The sequence below is a fragment of the Mauremys reevesii genome, linkage group 4, assembly GCF_016161935.1.
Source record: "Mauremys reevesii isolate NIE-2019 linkage group 4, ASM1616193v1, whole genome shotgun sequence".
Taxonomy (NCBI): Eukaryota; Metazoa; Chordata; order Testudines; family Geoemydidae; genus Mauremys; species Mauremys reevesii.
This window is the reverse complement of record NC_052626.1, coordinates 95,466,136-95,482,969: the sequence shown is the minus strand read 5'-3', so window position 1 is coordinate 95,482,969 and position 16,834 is coordinate 95,466,136. Positions and strand designations below refer to the sequence as shown.

General features: G+C 44.6%; 1 protein-coding gene across 1 annotated transcript; it reads left to right on the top strand.

Moving 5' to 3' along the window:
* The first annotated feature begins 1,094 nt into the window (after window positions 1-1,094).
* Window positions 1,095-15,550, top strand: LOC120404645 (alpha-1,3-mannosyl-glycoprotein 4-beta-N-acetylglucosaminyltransferase C-like). The gene is made up of 4 exons (XM_039537508.1): window positions 1,095-1,290; window positions 3,646-3,821; window positions 11,444-11,591; window positions 14,230-15,550. Exons 2-4 carry the CDS (start codon window positions 3,660-3,662, stop codon window positions 15,372-15,374), a joined length of 1,455 nt encoding a protein of 484 aa, XP_039393442.1. The 5' UTR covers window positions 1,095-1,290; window positions 3,646-3,659; the 3' UTR covers window positions 15,375-15,550.
* Window positions 15,551-16,834: the final 1,284 nt, after the last annotated feature.

Genomic DNA, 16,834 nt, shown 5'->3' with positions numbered 1-16,834 from the left:
GGTGTGATAGCAGTGTGTTTTTCTGAGGCAGTGCGAGCTAATGGCATGAAACGGAGGGCATAATATATTGGCACAGCAAACAGGTTTACAAGCTGCATATACTGTGGTGTAATGATGCCTGGGAGTCACTAGATGTTACTGTGACTTCTGTGTATCAAGAGATCTGCCATATAAAGAAATGCTTCCAAAAGCCAGCTGTTGGGGCAGTCAAGCCTGGTGTATGTGTATCTTTCCTCTTCAGTATGGTGCTGTGCTGTAATGGTTAATGGCAGGGGCACAGGACTACTGCGAAGCTCAGCAGTTTTGGGTCATTCAACATTTCTTTGGTTTTGCTTTGGTTTGCATTGGTCTTTGCCCCCGATGTTCCACTCTCCTTTTCAGGTTTGAACCAATCTGCAACTCAGCCCAAACCATTAATATCTTGCCACTATTCTCCTCTCCAGTGAGAAAACGTCCCCCAGTCCAACAAAGTCAGAGGCTGGAATCTCCTTTCCACAAGCAATGTCACTGAAAGTGACAGACTCCCCATCGTCTGGGGAGTGGGTAGCCGCCCAGAGGCCATTAGCACCATATTGTTAATGCAACCAGTAGGCTTCCCCCTATTCCTGGGTTCTGGCTTGTTCCCTGCATTCTGGGTCCCCTATTGAAGGAGAAGGTAGGAGAGTAGGGGTCTGACAGCTCTGAGTGGAAAAGGAAGGTGCATTGAGAAGACCAGGTCTTTAGCAGGCTGGATATCTTTCAGGGGGAGGAGAAATCTTTTCCCATGAAAACCTGAAGTGTCTGTCAGCAGATGAGACTCGGGAGGATTCTCTGCAGCTTGAGGTCTTCAAACCACAATTTGAGGACTTCAATAACTCAGACATAGGTTAGGGGTTTGTTACAGGAGTGGGTGGGTGAGATTCTGTGGCCTGCATTGTGCAGGAGGTCAGACTAGATGATCATAATGGTCCCTTCTGACCTTAAAGTCTATGAGTCTATGAGCAAGTCTTGGGAGGAAACTGAGAAAGGGAGGGACAGAGGCAGAGCCCTAACAGAGGAGGCTAGCAGGGTGTGTGTCAGGGAGCCATGTCCAGGCTCAGGGGTGGGAGGTTCCGTGGCAGTTGGAGGCAGCCAGTCTGGGGCAGAGACGTGTTGTCGGTTGGGAGCCTCCATGCCATGGCGCCTTGAAGGAAGCTGCTTCAGGAAAATAGACTGCGCCTAACCACTGCCCTGTGCCTTCCTAGTCCTGCTGCTCTGGCTGCCTGCATCACCTCTAGAGCATCCTGCTGGAGCTGGAACCTGGACAGCCCAGTAAGCGCCTGCTGATGCTGTTTCCCCATATGGGCCGTCAAACCTACAGCTGGGACGAGGGAGTGACTGAAGCTGCTTCCACCTCAACCCAGCCTTGGAGGTGGTGCAGGGGGCCATTGTTCCTCAGGAGGCACAATGCCCCCCCGAGCAGCTCCCAGCATGTGGGAGAGAGTGCACAGACTGCTACAGCTCCTCAGGCAGTGCCCACTGCCCTTGCAGCTGGCTAGCGGCACTAGCCCCAAAGGCTAGTAATAAAGCCCCAGGACTGTACTCATGGCTGCCGCCTGTTCAGGCGGAAAAGCCACCCCCTGGCCCACGTTGGCTTTTTTAACAAGAGGATTAACTTCACAGCCAGCTAAGTGTGTGTTAGTCCGGGCATTGCTGTCTTGAGGGACTAAGTGACAATAGAGCCCCAGTGCCAATCCAGTGTGTTAGGCAGAGGCTGATGAAACACTAGACATATTGCCAGCTACAGGGGATCCTATTTGTTGTGACTTTGACCCAGAGTTAAATGTGGCCTAACACTCGTCAGGGCACTGACTGTAACTTGCCCCTGGTAGTTCCCATTCAGGAGACTATGTGCTCCCAGTGGATTTCTGACATCTCCCTGTACAGTGCAAACAGGACAGAAGGCTGGGATTTTTCAGAGGAGTTTTAGGTAGTGTTGGCTGGAAAATATTGAAATATGGGGGGGGGGGCGGGGAAGCATAAAAACATTAAATTTTTCCAAGGAAATTTTTTTAATTTTACAGCAAAAAGTCAAGAACTGAAATAATGGTCAGGCCATGCCATTATGGTGTCTCATGGAATATTGGATGCCTCATGCTCTGATTCACCTCTATAAGTTGGGCTACCTGGTTGGATTACATTTCCCATGATGTGCCATGGTCTCGCCTCATACTGAAGGCAGTCAATTGAATCATAGGAGTTCCAGCTGTGGTGCATTATGAGAGCTATGGTTTGACTGAGAAGTCCAGCCCATAGAAAAGAATGGGGAAATGAGGAAACTGAACTTCAAAACCCATGACGTCTGGTGGCAGATAATTTCTGATGAACTATTTCAGTTTTTGGATGTTTGTTTTTGTGATGAAAAATAAAGATTTTTCACAGCAAGTAGACACTTTTCAGACAAAGTTTTGTTTTGTCAAATCCCCAATTTTCTATTGAAAAACAGTTTTGACAGAATTTTTTCAATCAGACCAACTCCTTTTCCAGTATTGCCAATCCCAAGCATTGAAAAATCATACACCTCATTCCCCAAGATCAGGGCTATTGCAGTAGAGAAAAAGATTGGCTGTAAGAACTGCTGTAGAAAGGTTCAGTAGTGTTCTCAGACAGTGCTGTCTGTTAAATACAAGGAGTTATCTCCGTGCATTGCATTTCCCTCTCATATGTCCCTGGAATCTATTGGTACACAGACTAATTGTATTCTTATGAAGCAGTGGTTCTCAACCCAGGGTACATGTACCCCTGAGGGTACACAGAGGTCTTCCAGGGGGTACATCAACTCATCTAGATTTTTGCCTAGTTTTACAACAGGCTACATAAAAAGCACTAGTGAAGTCAGTACAAACTAAAACGTTATACAATGACTTGTTTATACTTTTCTCTATGCTATACACTGAAATGTAAGTACAATATTTATATTCCAGATTATTTATTTTATAATTATATAGTAAACATGTCAAAGTAAGCAAATTTTCAGTAATACTGTTCTATGACAGTATTTTTGTATTTTTATTTCTGATTTTGTAAGCAAGTAGTTTTTAAGTGAGGTGAAACTTGGGGGTACAGAAGACCAATCAGACTCCTGAAAGGGGTACAGTAGTCTGGAAAGGTTGAGAGCCACTGTTATAAAGGATCTTCCACAGAGCCCCAGTGGGAGGAACAATAATACAAATCTACAGCTCTTCCCCTTCCATGCCCCACTCCGAGTGAACTGACAGATCTAAGTTCTTCTGAGCTCAGAATCAGAGAGGACAATCCACATGTATGTGCAAAGGTACAAATTCAGCCCTTGTTGATTCAATGGAGTGGCACCTGCTAACACCAGATTTGAATATGCCCCATTGACTTCTGTGGAATTGCAGTCACATATGTGAGAGCAGGACTGGATCCTTAATTTATTGTCAAAATCTAGCTGTGTTAAAGGTAATAGCTTTGTGTGCAAAGAGGAAAAAATAGGAATTTCATATGTTTCTGCTTTCTAGAGCAGAATGTATCCAGCATGATCAAATATATGTTGTGTACTAAAATTTATAGGCATACACTGAATAATATTATGCAGTACATACTAGCCCACTGTGTTCTAGATTTTGGTTTCTTACCTACCTGATACATTGTTTGTATTAAAAGGAGGAAAAGCAACAATGAAAACCCGGAACTTACCAAAGGCACTAGCCTGGTATTGGAGAACCTTGCCGAGGTTATTTTTTCTCTTATTTCTTTTCATCATATTGTTTGCCATTATTTGGAGCCAGAACAAAGAAGAGTGTTTAAAAACGGGAAAGCCTGGATTAACGACATTTCATGTAGGTAACAAAAGAGATGAGGCACAAATTCATTTCAAATAAGGTTATTTGTTATTGGTGGAATATATACAATGAGTTGATAAAATCTCCCAAAAGAGGAGCCTTTGAACAGCTATTTCAGAAAAAAAATTGCATATAAATCTATCTAATGAAAAATTCTGAATCTTTGGCAAGACACTGCACTGTAAGTTTTTCAATGATGCAAACATTTTTCAGCAGTTAAAAAAATATGCAGATCTTTAATGGCAGTAGTGGCTTGCAATACTCATGCTGAAAAAGGCCCTTTCCACTATAGGGAAGAGAGCTTTGGCAGTGTTTACCAAATAGATTCCTATCTGTGAAATTTATCATTACAGAACTCAGGCTGATTTTTGTCACCATTATTCCTTGAATTAAAAAAAAAACAAAAAACAAAAAACTGAGATTTGTTTAGGCTGATCAGATTTGCAAAACCATGGTTTATATATTTTGGCTCCTCAGCCACGCCAGTCCTGATGTTTTGCAGTGTCTTGGGAGCTGATCTGTGCATGACAGTGTGTTTGTGTCTGTGGAAGAGTGGGGAATAGAGGAAAAATTAGGTTACTTACCAGTAATGAGGATTAATTAGCTAATGTTTGCAAAGCTCTTTGAAGATGAAAAGCGCTATATGTGTGCGAATAAGTTCTTTGATTGACTGCTAGTTGATGGGATAACAGCAGTCCTCCCCCCGCCCTTGTCTTGCTTGTGTTTCACTATTAATCTTACCTTATTTCTGTTTGACTGTGCAGTGTGCACTGCCAACAGACACTATCAGAGTGCCCACTCTAATCTGTCACAGAATCAGAGGTGCTGCTAGAGCCATGGGTATGTTAAAGAGGGGTTTGCATTCAGGTCCACACTCCAAATATGAAACTTTCTAAGTCAAAATTGTGCCCAAAAATCCGGTTTGTACACACTATAAAAGAGTCCCCTGAGGTTTCTTGCCCAGATGGTGAGAGAACCTGACCACACCCAGTTATTTATACTGGATATCTTCAGTCAGTCAGGCCCCAGCTCCTTACAATTTTCAAGGGGCCCTGGCCATTTGCTGGTCTTCTTAAGTCTTTCTGGTTTACCCCGGGAGTTTGCTGCATTCTCCATAGGGTCGAGATGAAGGGCTCCCAGCTGGAAGTTCCTTCTGTGGCTCCAGAAGACGCTCCAGCAGTCTCCTACTCCTTTCCCCCAGCTGACTGCAGTTTCCTCTCTTTTAAAGGCTCCTTCCCAAGCATACATGACTGACAGGTCTGGGGAGGAGTGGGGATAGCCCTGTCCCCAGGACCTGTCTGGGACCCTCCTTGTCAGTGTGCAGTCTATATACCCTGTCACACACACCTGTAGACCAGGGTGAAATAGTGCACTGTATTATGGCTGACAATGTGACTCTGTTCAGCGAGAAAATGTTCAAAGTTGCAGTGGCTGCCAAGGAGGAAAAAAAGCAAACATGGTATTGGTCTTCAAATACAGAAAGACGAGCGAACCTGGCAACTCTTAGCTAGTATGTTTAACGTCAAACACTAGTGAAATAACAGAACTAGTATCAAGAACCAAAGCTCACAAAACACCCAGAGGAGAATGGAACCATGAGGAATAAATGCGAAGTTATAAAAAAGAAATCTTGTCAGACAAACCCACATTTATTTCAACAGAATTGTAAAATTTGTGGGTGATGGGAATGAGATAGATATAATCCATTTGGAGTTTATTAAAGCATTGGACATAGCTACTCTCATAATCTTATTCATTAATTCAAGTTGGCTTGGATATAAACACTATCAAATGGGATGGAAAGTCACAGAAGTTCTGTAAACAAAGGCTAATGATAGGAAGCAAAGTATTGGCGTGGGGGAGGGCTGCTGGGATAGATCATGCCCTGTCTTATTTAACATCTTTGTTAATAATCTGAAAGTGGGAATAAACAGAAAATTGTTAAACTTCCTAGATATACTAAATTCAGCAGTGTTGCTACTGGGCGAGAAATAATACAAAGAATGTTAAAGGTCTTGGTAAAATAAAGAATATACTGTTGTGTTGTTGACAACCTTGCTGGATTTTTACCTAAAATAAATATAGTTACTCAGTATCTGCATAATTCCCATGCATTTCCCTGTATCCACAAAATAGGAAATAATATAAATACAGAGCTGAGCTACCTATAAATTTTTATTTGGCTATCTGAGTCCATCGGTGAGTTTTATGTAGTGCCCCAAAATGAGAGGCATCTTGGAGAAGTGAGTTAATGCACTTGAGGAAAAATAATCCAAAACACAGGTGTTCAATGGGGAGAAACCTGAAAAGCAGTAATGCACAGCCCTAGGGGTGATTGTAGACAGCAAATTGGATATGAGATTACAGTGCATAAAGCAGCAAAAACTCTGAATGAAAATTTGGTCTACATGTGCAGAGGAGTCTTCTCTAGTAGTTACAGCAGAGGTCTCCTGGGTTCTATTCCCATTTCTATCACTGCTCCCTATGCACTCTAGCACAGGGGTTCTCAACCTTTTTCTTGTAGAGCTCCCCTCCCCGTGCCATATGCTGTGCATCATAACTGTTTTTTTTTTCATATAAAAGCCAGGGCCAGCATCAGGGGGTAGCAAGCAGGGCAATTTCCTGGGGCCCCATGCCACAGGGGTCCCCACAAAGCTACATTGCTCAGGATTCAGCTTCATCACTGGAGGTACGTCTACACTACGGGACTATTCCGAATTTGCATAAACCGGTTTTGTAAAACAGATTTTATAAAATCGAGTGCGCGCGGCCACACTAAACACATTAAATCGGTGGTGTGCGTCCATGGTCCGAGGCTAGCGTCGATTTCTGGAGCGTTGCACTGTGGGTAGCTATCCCGTAGCTATCCCATAGTTCCCGCAGCCTCCCCCGCCCCTTGGCATTTCCGGGTTGAGATCCCAGTGCCTGATGGGGCAAAAATCATTGTCGCGGGTGGTTCTGGGTACAGCCTCACCCCTCCCTCCCTGAGCAGCAGACAACCGTTTCGCGCCTTTTTTGCTTGGTGAACTGTGCAGACGCCATAGCACAGCAAGCATGGACCCTGCTCAGCTCCATACCGCAATCGTGAATGTTTTAAACACCTCGCGCACTCTCGTGCAGTCTATGGTGAACCAGGACCTTGAATCCGAGGCGAGGAGGAGGCGGATACGGCAGCGCGGCGATGACAGTGATGAGGACGTAGACACAGAATTCTCTCAAACCGCGGGCCCCTGCGCTTTGGAGATCCTGATGGTAATGGGGCAGATTCTATCCATTGAACGCCGATTTTGGGCCCGGGAAACAAGCACTGACTGGTGGGACCGCATTGTGTTGCAGGTGTGGGACGATTCCCAGTGGCTGCGAAACTTTCGCATGCATAAGGGCACTTTCATGGAACTTTGTGACTTGCTTGCCCCTGCCCTGAAACGCCATAATACCAAGATGAGAGCAGCCCTCACAGTAGAGAAGCGAGTGGCGATAGCCCTGTGGAAGCTTGCAACGCCAGACAGCTACCGGTCAGTCGGGAATCAATTTGGAGTTGGAAAATCTACTGTGGGGGCTGCTGTGATGCAAGTAGCCAAAGCAATCACTAAGCTGCTGCTACGAAAGGTTGTGACTCTGGGAAACATGCAGGCCATAGTGGATGGCTTTGCTGCACTGGGATTCCCTAACTGTGGGGGGGCGATAGATGGAACCCATATCCCTATCTTGGCACCGCAGCGCCAGGGCACCCAGTACGTAAACCGGAAGGGGTACTTTTCAATGGTGCTGCAAGCACTGGTAGATCACAAGGGACGTTTCACAAACATCCACGTGGGATGGCCAGGGAGGGTTCATGACGCTCGCGTCTTCAGAAGCACTACTCTGTTTAAACGGCTGCAGCAAGGGAATTACTTCCCAGACCAGAAAATAACAGTTGGGGATGTTGAAATGCCTGTCGTTATCCTGGGGGACCCAGCCTACCCCTTGATGCCATGGCTCATGAAGCCATACACAGGCAGCCTGGACAGTGGTCAGGATCTGTTCAATTACAGGCTGAGCAAGTGCAGAATGGTGGTGGAATGTGCATTTGGCCGTTTAAAGGCGCGCTGGCGCACATTACTGACTCTCTCAGACCTCAGCCAAACCAATGTCCCCTATGTTATTACTGCTTGCTGTATTCTCCACAATCTCTGTGAGAGTAAGGGGGAGACATTTATGGCGGGGTGGGAGGCTGAGGCAAATCACCTCGCCGCTGATTACGCGCAGCCAGACACCAGGGAGATTAGAAGAGCACACCAGGAAGCGGTGCGCATCAGAGAAGCTTTGAAAACGAGCTTCATCAATGGCTAGGGTACAGTGTGACTGCTGTGTTTGTTGATGAACACCCAACCCCCTTGATTGACTCAGTCCCTGTAAGCAACTCCCCCTCCCCCTTTGAGTACAGCTTACTTATGCAAATAAAGTCACTCTCATTTAAAAAGCATGAATTCTTTATTGATTCATTATAAAAAGAGGGAGAGAAGTAAGGGTGTGGTTTGGGAGGAGGATAGGAGGGATGGAGAAGGCCATTAAAAAAAATTCACAGTAACGACATCCTTCTGGTTGGGCTGTCCACGGGGGTGGAGTGGGCGGGTGCACGGAGCCTCCCCCCACGCGTTCTTACACATCTGGGTGAGGAGGATGTGGAACATGGTGAGGGTTGAGGGTGGTTATACAGGGGCTGCAGCGGCACTCTGTGATCCTGCTGCCGTTCCTGAAGCTCCACAAGACGCCGGAGCATGTTAGTTTGATCACGCAGCAGCCCCAGACTTGCATCCCGCCACCGCTGGTCTTCCTGCCGCCACCGCTGATTTTCCTGCCGGTCTTCCTGCCGCCACCTCTCATCTCGGTTGTCCCTCCTGTCCTCACGTTCATCCCTCTTGTCCTCACGTTCACTGGCCTCTTTCCTGTAATTTGAAACCACGTCCTTCCACTCATTCAGATGAGCTCTTTCATTGCGTGTAACTTCCATAATATCCAAGAACATCTCATCTCGCGTCTTCTTTTTTCTCCGCCTTATCTGTGCTAGCCTTTGGGATGGAGGAGGGATGGTTGAAAAATTTGCAGCTGCATGAGGGAGATAAATATTTAGAAAGATACATTTTACAGAACAATGGTTATACTCTTTCACAGTGAACAGCACTATTCACCTAGCACATGTGATTTCCTACAAGGTCGCATTTTCATCTTAATAGTGAGTGCTTGCAGCTCTGGAGTTACAGATCTCACAGACACAGGTCCAGGCATCAGAATTCAGCTTGCATGCGGCCATGGTAAGCCACTGTCTTTCGGCTTCTGTAGTGATTTACCCCCAACGCATGGCTAATACCACGCTAGCTCCTGCTAATCAACAACCTTCCCACCCACCCCCACCCACTGCGTGTCTGGTAGCTTAGGGAAGATCGCCGTGACCAAACACAGAAAAGATCATCGGCATTTCACTCCTCCCCTGCCCCCGCTTCGCTACGTGCAGGAAAGTGTTTTTTTTAAGCTGCTGCAGTCCACGAACCCAGTAGAAAAATAGCCACCCCCCTTACTTAAATTCCTGATTTTTAACCAGGTTATCCTGAACGATATCACTTTGCTGAGGATAACAGAACAAGATAAAGAGCGGATGCTTCTTGAATGCCAGCAGTCACCGGGACCATACGCTGCTATGCTTTGCCACACAATGATACCTGATTACCACGCCATGCATGTAGCAAGTAAAGTGTCCTACCATGGTGGGCGGAACAAGGCTGCCTTGCCCAGAAACCTTCTGCAAAGGCTTCTGGAGTACCTACAGGAGCGCTTCATCGAGATGTCCCTGGAGGATTTCCTCTCAATCCCCGGACATGTTAACAAACTTTTCTAAGTAACTATACTGTCTGTGAATGCATCCCAAGTCCTCAGGGCAAATCAATCATTAAAAAAGGCTTGCTTAAAAAACAATGTTTGCTATTTGCAAAGGTACACTCACCAGAGCTCCCTTCCATGGCGTCATTGTCTGGGATAGTGGCTTGTGAGGGCTGGGAGGACGGTAATTCCGTCAGGGTGATAAAAAGCTCCTGGCTGCTGGGGCTCACGGAGTGCTGTGCTCTCTGCTAGGTCTTCCTCCTCTTCTTCATCTTCATCTTCCCTGTCTGCATAATCCTCAGCCATGGCAGAGATTACAACCTCCACCTCGGAATCCACGATCGGGGTGGGGTACTTGTGGCGCAGCCCCCTAAAATTGCATGCAGCTCAGCATAGAAGCGGCATGTTTTTCGACCTGCCCCGGACCTTCCGTTTGCTTCTTTGGTTTTCTGGTAGGCTTGTCTGAGCTCTTTAACTTTCACTCTGCACTGCACTGAGTCCCTGCTGTGGCCTTTATCCGTCATAGCCTTAGAAATTCTTTCAAATACTTTTTCATTTCGTCTTTTGGAACGCAGTTCTGTTAGCACTGAATCCTCTCCCCAGATAGCGATCAGATCCAGTACCTCCCGTGCAGTCCATGCTGGGGCTCTTTTACGATTCTCAGGAGACTGCATTGTTAACTGTGCTGATGAGCTGTGCGTGGTCACCTGTGCTGATGAGATCTCCACGCTGGGGAAGCAGGAAATGAATTTCAAAAGTTCGCGGGGCTTTTCCTGTCTACCTGGCCAGTGCATCCGAGTTCAGAATGCTGTCCAGAGCGGTCACTGGTGCACTGTGGGATACCGCCCGGAGGCCAATACCGTCGATCAGCGGCCACACTAACCCTAATCCGATATGGTAATACCGATACTAGCGTTACTCCTCTCGTTAGGGAGGAGTACAGAAACCGGTTTAAAGAGCCATTAAAATCGATATAAGGTGCCTCCTAGTGTGGACGGTTGTGGCGTTAAATCGGTTTTACGCTCCTAAAACCGATTTAAACGCCTAGTGTAGACCAGGCCTAGGTGGCAGAGCTCAGGGCCTCAGGCTTCAGCCCCATGTGGTGGGGCTTCGGCTTTCTGCCCTGAGCCTCAAGCGAGTCAAATGCTGGTCCTGCTTAGCAGACCCCCCTGAAACCGGCTTGGGGCCCCCTAGTTGAGAACCACTGCTCTAGCACAGGTCATGTAACTTCTCTGGACCCTCAGTTTACTTATAGGCAAAACAGGTCTAATAAATAGCTACATCACAGAGGAGTTTGTGAGGCTTAATTAGCTAATATTTGTTAATTAGACTGAAATTCTGGGATGCTTGTTGTTCTCTTAAGTTAAGAATTGTGCTAGGGATTTTTGAGAATTTGCATTAAATTTAAAGAAGAAAAAAACCCTCTCATCATAGAGAGCATAAAGCTTTTGCTAATGCGTATTATTCGCTCTTTATAAATACCTGTGAGGAGGAGGATTCTAACAGCACTTTTCTGTGCCCCAGTTCCCAGTGCCATTGAAGCACATTATATATTGTTCTCCTGTGACACTGTGCCTTGATATAATACAAAAATACATAAATAGCAATAATAATGTCCTTCACATATTGGAGCATTGGCAGATTGAGAGCTATAAAACAGACCAACATAGCTTCCAAATGTATAGGAACAATACTGTTTATATTGTATGCTGTAGCTTGCATCAGTCTCACATATTAGAAAGTAACAGTGTTTTCTTTTTAAGGCCACAGCTGGAGAGGAGGAGATGGCTGGCTTGGAGGCTGCTGTTTGTGAGATGCCACCAAATCAAAATTTTACTGTAAAAGGATATGTGATAGACCCTTTGCCGATTCCATATGAATATCTCTTAGGCTCTCATCCTACTAGAAAAAGTGAGTGTTGATTGCAAGATGGACTCTTATCAGCCCATTCCCTGGCTGTTGTATTCAGAACAAAAGTATTAACATGAGGTGCAGGCAAATTATCAAATAACAAATGACCTTAAAAAGTAAGAGATCTGAGAGATGAAATCACCCAGGTTTCCCTGAAACATTTCAAGCCACAAAAGAGGGAGAATTCTATCTCTGTTTGGTTCCAAAGAATCTCCACCCACCAAATCTCTTCAGCTGTATAGCAACATTATAATACTGGCCCCAGTTCAAGGTTCTTAACCACATGCTTAATTTTAAAGATGTGAGTAATCTCACATATTTCAATGAGACTACTCACAGTCGTAAAGTTAGGAATGTGCTGAGTATCTTACTGAATCAGGTCCACTATGACATCAGACCAATGAGACATTGGTTTATCATCCCTGAGTCAAAACACAATGTAAGTTCTGGAGCTTCTCCTATAAATCAGAGCAGAATTTGGCCTATTCTTCCTAGCAGCTTCTGAAATTAATCCTTTCATGGGTGTCACATACACCATGTCTGTTACTTTCCTCTTTTTCACCTAAAACTACCAGTAAACAATGTGCATATGGATACCCAGTACCACTGGATGTAAGTGCACCTTGGAACAATCAAGAATAAGGTGCTGATCTTGCAAGCAGCTCCACATGGCAGGGACTCCTGGGAGGGGATGGTTGGAGCACTCCCTGGACTGAGGCTTCTGTGAAGAGGTGGGTGTAGGTTCTCATGAACCAGGTCATCAGGCTAGTGGGCAGCTGGGGCAATGGCCAGTTTTTCTGCCTCTTGGAGGTGGCAGCCTTATTTGGACCCTGACCAGGTTTGGCTCTAGTGCCCCTGGAGATGTGGGCCAAATTTAAGTGAGTGGCGTTGCAGCCTGGCACATGGGGGTCACAGCACTACTCAGGTTTGGTGTCCTACCCAGCTGGGCCTCTTCTCAACACTCCTACCAGATGGCCATGGTGTAAGAGAAGGAGGGCTTCTGGGAGGGGTCAGGTTTCTCACGTCACTTTTTGTGGTTCAGCTCATCCTTGACTTGTTCTGCCTTCTTGTTGGTGTCATGAGCCATCAGAGCCACAGTGTCCTCTTTGGAGTACTGGTAGCTGGTCATGAAGCTCACTCTTCTTCCCAGGGCGAAAAGAACCAGCTTTCCTGCTCACTTGGCTGCCCAATCACCCAGTGCCTCAGAGGCAGTCCCCTATTTGTATTGATTCAGACCAAACTTGTGTCCAGAGCCAACTGAGACTCCATGCCTCTTTCCCTTTGGAGCTGGTAAATTTCCTCTTTTAGTCCTGCCTATTTTTCAAAAGGCAGCAAGGCATCTCTGGCTCAGGTATCCAATGCACTAATGTACTGGCTCTTTTCTGATTTGTATGGTGTCCAGCAAGTTCTGCTTTTGGCAGGAACCCTCTCCCCCTATAGCTGGGGAGCCAGCTGGACATGGTCGAGTTCATTTGTAAGTCACATTTCATAAAGACACCCAATATGTAGCCTAATTAGCAAATGTTTCCCAGAACAAAAGAAGAGAGTGAGGGTATTAGATTTTTAAAAGCATCAAATTGGTATGCATATGTAAACTAAATACACCTCTACCTCGATATAACACTGTCCTCAGGAGCCAAAAAATCTTACCGCGTTATAGGTGAAACTGCGTTATATCAAACTTGCTTTGATCCACCGGCGTGCACAGTCGTCCCTCCCCCCCCTCCCGGGAGCACCGCTTTACCGCGTTATATCCAAATTTGTGTTATATCGGGGTAGAGGTGTATTCTAGATATACTAATATTAAACATAGTTCACATTAGATTTTTTAAAAAGTCTTGGCTGATCTTTCCCTGCTGGTTTAGAATAATTATCTTATCTGGAGCTTTTGAAAAGTCCTTGTGGCAGATCTGTGAAAGGTCGATGAGTTGTTATTCCTCATGTCCAGTACAGTGAAAAAAACAATGCCAAATCCTGGGGTTCTAAAGGCTACTTTTTTGTCAACAGTAAAAGGACGCAACCAAATCTCATTGCAGACCTACCATGTTATTTGTACTTGGCATTCATTTTAGTACCAGGAAACTGAGTTCAAACTTGTATGCATATGCACTGAGCTACAAACTTCCACTCCCAGACTAGGCACTGAATCTGGGGTCCTACACTGAAATCAATCGTGTAAGAGGGAAATGATTGTGATACAGGGCACTTTCTCCTTGATTCTCAGATGTCTGTGTCTGTCTGTCTCTCTCTCTCTATAGATATACACATTTACATTTATAATCACTAGAGTCTTAGCACAATACTCAGCTCACTGATTACGTATTATGTAGTTACACAAATAATAAATGGAGATGTTCTCATATTTACAGACTGTATATCACATGCTCTAGCTAGTTTAAGGAAGGTGGGGGAGGGGAGGAGAGGGGAGGCAATTTCCATAGTACACAGGGCACCAAAATTCTTTAATTTGGCCCTGCATGTTTTACTGAGCAATTGGAACTACTATGGGAAAACACAGGACCAAACCAGCAAAACTATAATTTCACATGACTCTGCCTCTAGTTCACCAGAGCAGGAACAGTGCATAGAAGGAAAAAAAAGAGATCATATAAATTATTTCTGTTTTTACCTCTCGTAGGATATTTGTCAATTGGGATTTCCTCCATTCACCGGAAGAATAAATACTATCTAATGAGAACAATTGAGTCCATTTTTAGTCAGTCTAGCCCAGAGGAGTTAAAAGAGATAGTCTTAGTTGTCTATCTAGCAAACAATGATTCTACTCTAAATAAGCAAACAGTCAAGGAGATTAAAGATGGATTTAGTTCACATATTGATGAAGGAAACCTTCTTGTTATATGCAGCTCTCTAGCCAGTTATCCTTCTTTACAAGGTCTGCAAAGGAACTTCTGGGATAAAGATCAAAGTGTCCAGCACAGATCAAAACAGAACGTGGACTATGCTTTTGTAGTTAATTTTTGTGCCAGCCTCTCACATTATTATCTGATGTTGGAAGATGACGTGGTTTGTGCCAACGGTTTCCTTTCCATAATACAACAATTCATACATGAACGGATGGAACCCTGGACCACAGTAGCCTTTTCCACATTGGGCTATGTAGGGAAACTCTATCACAATGAAGATCTTCCCAAACTGGCACGATTCCTGTTGCTGTTCTATGACGTGATGCCTTGTGACTGGCTCTTAGCACTTTTCCACCAATCCAAAGCACAGAAAGAAATCATTACCTTCAGACCTTCTCTTTTTCAGCACATTGGCAGAATCTCATCTTTTCACACTATGGAAACTATATTCAAAGATCCAGAGTTCCAAGAAGATTTTGGGGATTTTGGAGACTTCCCTGCTGTCTCCTGTTACACAGACATATCAGTGTTTGATGACTATGTGCCTGAGGAAGTTTGTCCACCTGGCAAAGGTGTCTTTTGGGGAAGAAATGTAACATCCGGGAGCTCCTTTACCATTGTTTTTGAAACACCTGTCATTCTCCAGAAGCTTCAGATTTATACGGGATCAGCTGAATACAAACGGGACATTCTGTATTCTGGTTATGTGGAACTGGGCACAGTGAAAATAAAGGAAAATGTTAGTGCAACATGCAGGCTTTTCAGAAGAGTGGGAGATTTTCACAATGGAAAATTTGAATTGGACAACTTTGGTCAAGTTATGGGGGAGCAGATTCACTGCCTTCGAATACAGGTAACAGACACACAAAAGGAATGGCTGATAATAAGGAAAATAAATATTTGGGTTAAAAAGGGTTAATGGGTTAAAACTCAGGTTCTGTTTTGCCACTTATGTTTAAAAAATGGGAAGGAAATCCATATTACATATCACCTTGTACTACTCACTATGTAACAAAAGCAACTTTGTCATTGTTTAATGAAAAACAAAGCCAGACTTGGGAGGCATTTCTAGTTGAAATAAACAAAATAAAACTCTTATAGAATACATTAATCTTTTTCTCCCACAATGCAGTTGTGTCTATGAAAGGTCACTGGTAATAGAACGTGTATGCCCACTCTTTAAGTAGGATTTATCACCTATGTGGTGGTCATGAACACTTAGGCTATGTTTACACTAGCACTTATTGCGGTATATTTTATGTCACTCAAGGGTATGAAAAAGCCACCCACCTGAGCGACGTAAATTACACCAACCTAAGACACTGCTATGTTGGTAGGAGAGCTTCTCCAGCCAACATAGCAGACACTGTTCTTGGGGCTGGAGTAGTTAAGCCGACAGGAGAGCTCTCTCCATTTGGCTTAGAATGGTTACATTAGTGAGCTTACAGCACCACAGCTGCATTGCTGCAGCTCCGCTCCTGTAAACTCTCCAGTGTAGCCATAACCTCAGGGTTACATTTAAGTGCATATCTGCCTAAATCTAGGTTCTCTGCTCAGCTGTTGCCTAACCCTGTAGATGTCTCCCAAAAACAGATTGCACAAGGGCGCCATGCAATAAGGAGCTAGTAGGCAAACTTCTGCTTAATCCCAAGACATAAATGTCTTAATTGTTTAAATATCATCAGCGTTCACACATTCACTCATTCCACACATCCTCATAACAATGAGGTCATTGTGACACTGGGAAAGTATCTTTAAGAGTCTAGGACAAGTGGACAACCTTACCCTAATAACCTTTGGCCTACAAGCCAGAAAGCTGCTTTCAACAGCTCTTAGAAATGCTCATTTTTTATTAAACATTTGGCCCACAAAGGTTACTCAGGCATAAATCCAAATATGGCCTATGTTCCATACACCACATCTGCACAGGAAGTCACAGACCCTGCACCAAAGAGCTTGCATTCTATCCATATCTATACCTTTTCTGTGTTGGGAGGAGGAAACGGGTATGCTTAACATATATGTGTATATGAGTTTGTGTACACATATGTGTATATGAATTTCTCTCAATGGAAATGCAAAAGAACCGTGGTGACACTTTTCCACCCTCCTTTGTATTTTGTGTTCTATGCTTGTACAGTAGAGGGCACCAAAGCTTCATTAGCTGGCCTTCACAAACTGACCTTTTTTTCTGATGATTCTGACAATTTCATGCATGCTATTTAATTATATGTGCTCAAACTCTACCTAAAATACATGTAAAATCAAGCCCAGGAAAAAGGAATTAAGCACTAGTTGCATTAATAAAGTAGCTACTGTTAACACTGGTGATGTTACATTTACCTGGTGATGTTCTGTTTATACTCTTTGACTCGGTAT

Excerpts from the sequence above, each read along its gene's own strand:
- LOC120404645 (XM_039537508.1), top strand. The coding sequence starts at position 3,660 with ATGAAAACCCGGAACTTACCAAAGGCACTAGCCTGGTATTGGAGAACC. Across the intron at positions 3,822-11,443 it reads CTGGATTAACGACATTTCAT|GCCACAGCTGGAGAGGAGGA; the intron begins GTAGGTAACAAA and ends TTTCTTTTTAAG. Across the intron at positions 11,592-14,229 it reads CTCTCATCCTACTAGAAAAA|GATATTTGTCAATTGGGATT; the intron begins GTGAGTGTTGAT and ends TACCTCTCGTAG.